The following is an 8,134-nucleotide window of genomic DNA, read 5'->3' on the forward strand; positions in this document are numbered from 1 at the left end:
GGTAAATACATACATTTGAATATTATCCATAAAAAACATGATTATGCTATTTGTAACAACATGGATAGATCTAAAGATTACCATAGTAAGTGGAGCAAATCAGACTGAGAAAGACTCATGTCTCTTATACGTGGAATCTTAGAAAAATGACACAGATAAACTTAATTACAAAACAGAAAGAGAAACACAGATTTCAAAAACAAAATTATGGGAGTTCTCTTGTGCCATAGTAGGTTCAGGATCCAGCATTGTGACTGTAGCAGTTTGGCTCATTGCTGTGGTGCAAGTTTAATCTCTGGCCTGGGAACTTCCATATGCTGTGGGTTAGGCCAACAACAAAAAAGAGAAAACAAACTTGTGGTTACAAAACGGCAAAGGTGGTGGGAGTTTGGATTAATATATGCAGGCTACTATACATAAAATAGGTAATCAACAATGACTTAGTGTATAGCACAGGAAACTGTACTCAATATTCTATGATAACCTACGTGGAAAAAGAATCTAATAAAGAATTGATATGTGTATATTTACAAGAGAATCACTTCATTGTACAGCAGAAATTAACACAGCATTGTAAATCAACTATACTTTACTAAAAGTTTTTAAAAATTGAAAAAGAGAACAATAAATAAGGAGGTTAAAAATTATGACCAGCTATAAAACATACAAATTGTTAAATCCTCATTATCTTGAACAGCAGTTAAGTTAGTGATACATAGTGAAAGCTGTGGTCTCAAATTTTCTCCTCCTATAAACTTGTATTTGTGGCAGTGGTTACTAAATATGTTTTTTTCCCCATAAGGTTGTACAAACTAAGACTATTTTTTTAGAATACCTAGGAAATATTACATGGTATGTTATTTTTCATGAGAGAAAAATAAATAAAAAATTTATGTGGTCCCAGAGACATATGGAAATATCCTAATATTTCATATCCAAAATTGGGAATAAAGTTGGTATAATAGGAAGGAAACAAGGGGAAAATTTTGAGTATTAGAGATAGAAAGGAAAGCTTAATAATTTAAATTGTACAGGGAAACAGAAGTCAAATAAATAATACCTCCAGAAATTAATAGAAAGAGTAAATTTTTACTTTCAAAATCTGATTAAATATCACAACTTATGGCTTTGGAAATTTGAGCCCAGAAATCAATGCCAGTTCTTCAGCCCCAAAGTAATTATCCCCTGTATTTCTTCTTCCCAAATAATATTTTCAGAGCTTCCTTTATGTCTTTATTCCTGAGACTGTAGATGAAGGGGTTCAGCATGGGTGTAATCACACTGTGCATCACCGAAGCTGTTGCACTTGAGTGTGAACTGTGGGCAACAGCAGAAATGACATACACTCCCAGGACTGAACAATAAAATAAGAAAACAACTGAGAGGTGAGATGCACAGGTGGAAAACGCTTTATACTTCCCATGAGCTGATGAGATTCCTTTTATGGAAGAAACTATCTTAGAGTAAGAGGAAATTATTCCAGCAAGGGAACCACCACCCAGCAGCACTGCTGCAAGATACTTTACCATGTCACAGATGAAGGTATCAGAACAGGCCAGTTGGACAACCTGATTGGTTTCACAGAAAAAACTGGGGATTTCCCTGTTTGTACAGAAGGACAGCTGTACCACTGTTAAGCTTTGTAACAAGGAATACGGGAAACTTATAGTATAAGATGACAGAAGCAGAAGAACACAGTGCCAAGGATTCATGATGACTGTATAGTGTAAGGGGTGACATATGGCCACAAACCTGTCGTAAGCCATCATGGTCAGGAGGAAGACGTCAGATCCTCCAAATAATAAGAAAAAAAACATCTGTATGATGCATCCCTCATAGGTTATGACTTTGCTGTGAGTCTGGATGTTCCACAGCATCTTTGGGATGGTGGTGGAGGTGAAACAGATGTCTACAAAGGATAAGTTGGAGAGGAAGAAGTACATGGGTGTGTGGAGGTGGGAGTCTGAGCTGACGGCCAGGATGATGAGCAGGTTTCCAAACACAGTGATCAAATACATGGAGAGAAAAAGCCCGAATGTGAGGGGCTGTAGTTCTGGTTCATTTGATAATCCAAGAAGAAGAAATTTTGAAATGTGTGTATTATTATTGGTTCCATACAGTAGAGGTGGTGGCTAGAAAAGAACAAAAATAAAATGACTAGTGACTAATTTTCATACAAATGTGCATTAATAAAACAAGTGGAAAGTTACAATTATTTTGAAGTTAAGCAATTAATATATGTTTTGTGTAGATCTCACCCCCTTAAAGTAGTCTCCATGACTTCCCTGTCTATAAATTTTTAGCTCAGGGTTTTCCATACAATTCTACAATTAGGTTATAAAGAATGTAAGCACATAACTCCATATAAGGTGTTTTCAGGTCCTATGAAGGGAAAAAAGTGCACTACGAAAGAGAAGATAAGGTGTTATTTTTTATTGGATGTTCTGGAATTTTGCAAATAAAGTGACATTTGAAAAGAGACACCAAGGAAGGCACTGCAGGTGACAGGAGACCATTGAGGGGATATGGGTATCCCATAGGGGAAAAGAACCAGGGCAAAAACACTGAATGTCTTTTTTCAGATATCCAAAGCTCAAAAGTAAGCCAGTATTTGTGGGAAGGCAAGAGGAAGGGGATGAAGATTGTGTTAGAGGATGCTGAGGAATAAAGTGGCTGAGGAATAAAATAAATAAAATAAAACCCATGATGTGAAAGGATACATGCACTCCAATTGCAGCAGTATTTACAATAGTTAAGACAAGGAAGCAACCTAAATGTCCATTGACAGAGAAATGGATAAATAAGATATGATATGTATATACAATGGAATATTACTCAGCCATATAAAAGGATGAAATAATGCCATTTGCACCAACATAGGGGGATTTAGAGATTAGATTATCATACTAAGTGAGGTACATCAGATAAAGATAAAAATCATACAGTATCACCAATGTGTAGAATCCAATAAAAATGCTACAGAAATATTTAGTCATAAAACTGAAACAGATTCAAAGATTTTGAAGCCAAACTTCTAGTTACCAAAGGGGAAATATTAGGGAGAGGGATAAATTAGGTTGGGATTAAACATATATACACACCAGGTAGGCAAAAAAGGCCAACTGAATAGCACAGGGAAATCTATTTCCTATAATAGCCTATATGGGGAATCTATGTGAAAAAAGAATACATATATGTATATGTAAAATTGATTCACTTCACTGAACTCTTAAAACTAACAAAACTTTGTAGGTAAGTTATATGGCAATAATTTTTAAAAATAAAAATAAATTAAAAAATTTAAAGTTGTTACTTAAAAAATTTAAGAATTTTTGCCTAAAATATGTATGGAATATCAACTGGGAAATAGTCATTTTAAAAATAATTTAAAATATTGATAATGTATAAAAATGGGTATATGATATGTGAGCACATGATAATAGGCCAATTAAAAAGGTGCTCAAATGCATAAATCTTTGATCAAACTCAGTAATAGTTTACAAAATCAACCAGAAATCACTTTTCACACCCAGCTTAAGAAAATATCAAAAGTGCGTCACACTGATTGGTTATAAACAGGTATAAAAGGGGTACTCACTCTCTAATTTTGCTGATTGAAATGTGAAATGTAATGAGGTTGGGAAACAATCTGAAAACAGCTATAAATATTAAAAATAGATCTTTACTCAGACTGTCTATTTCCTGGCACTTTTGACATTCTGGCAGAGATTGTTTCTTGTGGTGATATAATTCTTGGATATTATAAGATGTTTACTGCATCCCTGGTCTCTGCTGACAACTCCCCACATGACATGCAAAAGTCTCTGGACATTGCTCAGATTCCCCTGGGCTGGGGCTGAATAGTATTGCTTCTGTGGGGTCTAGAGTTTTATAGTAAAAATCTCAAAATATTTTTGTATAATTATGGTAAAGCTTTCAAAGCATGAGTAGCAAAGCTACACCATGAAATATCAAGCAGACATTGAAGTAGTGAATGAACACTACACTACCAGATTGGAAGCAAGTCCCTGAGGCATTATTGAGTAGGAAGGAAAATTGGATACAAGGTAGAAAAAAAAAGATTGCACTAAAAAATCAATAGCATGTATGATTATATATAGGATTTTATTCATGCATAAAAGTTATGAATATGTGTATGTGCATATATAGGAAGAGAACTTTTAAAAGAAGCTTAGTATTTATAGAAACAAGAGTGTCAGTAAGAATAAAATTAAGTTAGGATTAGGTTTCAAAACAACAGTGTGAAACAAAATTGAGATAGTATCCAAAACTAACCTTTAAAACAAAATAATATAATAAAAATGAATAATATCAACACATATCTCTAACAATAGATAAACTTCCAAAGACTTGGAAATGTAAGGATATAAGGTAAGTGATTTTAAATTGTGGAAGAAGCAGTACCTAAAGTATACTTTCATCTTATATAAAGATATACAAGAGTTCCTACTATGGTGCGGTGGAATCAGTGGTGTCTCTTCATCCTGGGATTTGGTTCAATTCTGGACACAATGGGTTAAGGATTCAGCATTGCAGCAGCTGTGGCATAGGTCACAACTGTGACTCAGATATGATCCCTGGCCTGGGAAATCCATATGCTGTGAGAGGGACCAAAAAAAAAAAAAAAAAAAAAAAAAAAAAAAAAAAAAGATGTATGATTCAATAAGTTTATGGAATGTAGCTCACCTTTAGTCAAATGTAATAAGATGCTTTCCAGGTCCATCCCAGATGATGTTTGAAGGTGGTGAAACTTTTATAAATGAATCCAACCACAAAAGCCCAAATAAACAGTAAGGAAGTAAAGAGATTTTTTAAAGACAGATCATATCCATAAAGGGTGATTTATTAGCAGTAAGTATACAGAAGAGGTATCACTTTCATTTTGTTCATATAAAAAATTTGCAAGTAAAGCATACTAGAAAGATAGCTCAATTTTCAGTAAGGAAAAATGTAGAAAACACAATATGAATAAGTGATAGCATGACCACATGCTGTGATAAACACAATTCTATAATATACATCTATATATACATAAAAGAACTCAGTATCAAATAGAAAAGTTAATGGGAAAACTCCAATTCCTTCTTTAGAAGAATATAAGCAAAAATAAGAATAAATACACTCTGACCACACTATGGGAATGTAAAGGGTTTTTTACAGATCCTTTACAGAGAATATAATGAGTAATTAGGAGTTCCTTCTGTGGCTCAGCAGTAACAAATTTGACTAGCATCCATGAGAATGTGGGATAGATCCCTGGCTTTGCTCAGTGGGTTAAAGATCTGGCATTGCCCATGAGCTGTGGGGTAGGTCACAGACATGACTCAGATCTCACATTGCTGTTGCTGTGGTATAGGCTGGCAGCTGAGGCTCTGATTCAACCCCTCGCCCAGAAACTTCCAGATTCTGAAGGTGAGGCCCTAAAAAGAAACAAAACAAAACAAAACAAATGAATAACCCACAGATGTACTCAGCTTCATAGGTAGGAAATATTTGCAAAATAAAGCTATTTATCATACTCCTTTTTATTTATCAAATGCTTTTTAAAATGTGAATATGAAGAATGAAAAGAGAATCAGTGAAATAAATGTCTCATGAGATGTTGCAAGACAATAAATTGATTTGAATCTTTCTCACAAATACATATACATTGTTGTAAATGCCCCATGTTAAAAAATAAAAAGAAATTCTCTCAATCACTGAAGAGACCTCCACACCTAGCATTCTGTTTTTATTCCCTTTAACTACAAAACTCCTTGAATATGTTCTCCCTTTACCAGAAGCACTGTATGTCTCCCATTCATTTCTCTGATGGACTGCAATCACTTAACTGTCAACCATCACTCCTGTATTGCTGAATTCAATGTTCTCTTCTCTTTTTAGCATGATAAATAAATGCATTAATTAGTTAATCAGGCAGACAAGCAACTGTAGAAATCTCTTTGCTTTGGGGTCCAGCTTGTGGGAATCAGGTGATCAATGGTTTCTGTGTTGGGGAAAAGTGACTGGCTTGGATCATCAGTGTTAGAAAGTAAGACATAGGAACAAGGGGAGATCTCGACCAAGGACTTCTGCGGAAGGGCGCCAGTGCCCAAAAAGCGTGCATGTGAAGAAGCCCCTATTTATCCCTAACACACGTGGAATATCTGTCCCCTTCTCAATGGTCAGGTCAGGGCACACATTCTTCTCAGTTGGCTAATTTGAAACAAATTTGTTACTGGGAGGAGAGGTAAAAGGGGAGGGGTGAAGGAGGGTGTCTCAGACGAAGCAGGAACAAAGTGGAGTAAGATAAGACTTCCTTTGATAGAAAAGACATATGTTAAATCTCACATATGTGCTCATCTTTGATTCTCTCTGACCCTTTCCTACAGTACCTCCTGGGCTCCTCTACTTACCTCATTGGGAACTCTGAGAGGAAAGGTACTGGGTGGAAGTCCAGATTCCTCCTGGATTGTCGATGATGGAGACTGAGGCTCTGCATCCACACAAGACAGCTGGAAAGAGGCTAGCATTAGTCTCCCAGCCAAATTTAGGATTCCAAAGGCAACAACTGTGCCCTGTCCAACACTAGCCTAGACATTCTGAGGGACTGTGGCAGTGGAGATATTTATAGCTCTCTGGGTCTGCTCATTAGCACATTTTCCTCTTTTTACTCTAACCTCTAAGCACATTATTTCCCTGTAGAACGGAGATTTCCTGGAGATTCTGTGTCCCCAAGAGACCAGGTTAGAATAAAGTGCATTCAGTGTTTATAATACCTCCCTCAGGAACTCCGCTGGCTTCTGACTCTAAGCTCCCAACACCTTATCTCAAGACTTAAAATTTCCTCCAAATTTAACATTAGATTAAATCCCTGCCTGGGTTAGACACCTTGAATCTTCAAACCATTGACTCTTAGTGGAGACATAGCTAGCAAAATCTACAGAAAATTGCTCTTCACCTCTTCCTTTTATATAAACTTTGAGCATTGCACACCTCAGCTTGATTTGACAATTTGCCAAAATCATTAGGAATTTCATATTTATATCACAAATTAAGAGTTCTCATTCAGTTCCCTCATATTGAAATGTTTATTTATTTATTTATTTATTTATTTATTTATTTATTTATTTTTGTCCTTTGTTGTTGTTGTTGTTGCTATTTCTTGGGCCGCTCCCGTGGCATATGGAGGTTCCCAGGCTAGGGGTTGAATCAGAGCTGTAGCCACCGGCCTACGCCAGAGGCACAGCAACTCGAGATCCGAGCCGCGTCTGCAACCTACACCACAGCTCACGGCAACGCCAGATCGTTAACCCACTGAGCAAGGGCAGGGACCGAACCCGCGACCTCATGGTTCCTAGTCGGATTCGTTAACCACTGCGCCACGACGGGAACTCCTGAAATGTTTATTAGTTGAAAGAATCTATTTAGATTTTTTTCTACTTCAATTTGAGCTTGAACTAGTAAAGTAAAAAGATTATTCCTTGCAGCTTCCAGAGGAAATCCAGCCCTGCAAACATCTTGTTTTCCCATTTTTATAGTTTAATTGAAGTATATTTGGTTTAAAATTTTGTGATAATTTCTCCTGGACAGCAAAGTGATTCAGTTATATGTATACACATATCTATTTTTTTTGAGGTTATTTTATCCTGATTTTGGCCCAGTGAGACCCATTTGAGGCTTTTGACCTCCAAAATTATAGGAGCATAAATGTACTTATTTAAATCACTTGCATGGCAATTTTACATTAGTATTAAGAATTGAATACATTTATCCAATAAAATTTTGTTCAGGAAACTGTGATTACATTTCTAAATTCATTAGTTAGCTTCCCTTGGGTGAAGACAGTTTGTGTTGTAATCCCATTTTAAGTTGAAGAAGAAATTTAAATTCAGTTTGGAAATATTTAGCCTCTTCAACTGATAGGGATTTTCTTTTCTTTTTTTGATTAAAACAATTTTTTTTATTATTTCCCCAATAAAATTTTTTTTCCTACTGCACAGCATGGTGACCCAGTTACACATACATGTATACATTCTTTTTTCTCACATTATCATGTTCCATCATAAGTGGCTAGACAGAGTTCCCAGTGCTACACAGCAGGATCTCATTGCTAATCCATTCCAAAGGCAAT

General features: G+C 35.8%; 1 protein-coding gene across 1 annotated transcript; it reads right to left on the reverse strand.

Moving 5' to 3' along the window:
- Nucleotides 1-1,178: 1,178 nt before the first annotated feature.
- Nucleotides 1,179-6,533, reverse strand: LOC100520124 (olfactory receptor 7A17-like). Its single transcript, XM_021085103.2, has 2 exons — nt 6,417-6,533; nt 1,179-2,132 (listed from the first exon to the last, which is right to left on the reverse strand). The coding sequence occupies exons 1-2, from the start codon at nt 6,531-6,533 to the stop codon at nt 1,179-1,181; spliced, it is 1,071 nt and encodes a 356-aa protein (XP_020940762.2).
- Between the last annotated feature and the right edge of the window lie 1,601 nt (nt 6,534-8,134).

Source organism: Sus scrofa, chromosome 2, assembly GCF_054392235.1.
Source record: "Sus scrofa isolate SSC_HxYL_T2T_F1_AM1 chromosome 2, Sscrofa_HxYL_maternal_Yorkshire_Landrace_v2.0, whole genome shotgun sequence".
Taxonomy (NCBI): domain Eukaryota; kingdom Metazoa; phylum Chordata; class Mammalia; order Artiodactyla; family Suidae; genus Sus; species Sus scrofa.

Coding starts and splice junctions, on each gene's coding strand:
- LOC100520124 (XM_021085103.2), bottom strand. CDS start 6,533: ATGCTAGCCTCTTTCCAGCTGTCTTGTGTGGATGCAGAGCCTCAGTCT. Junction 2,133..6,416: donor CTCTCAGAGTTCCCAATGAG/GTAAGTAGAGGA, acceptor GTTCTTTTCTAG/CCACCACCTCTACTGTATGG.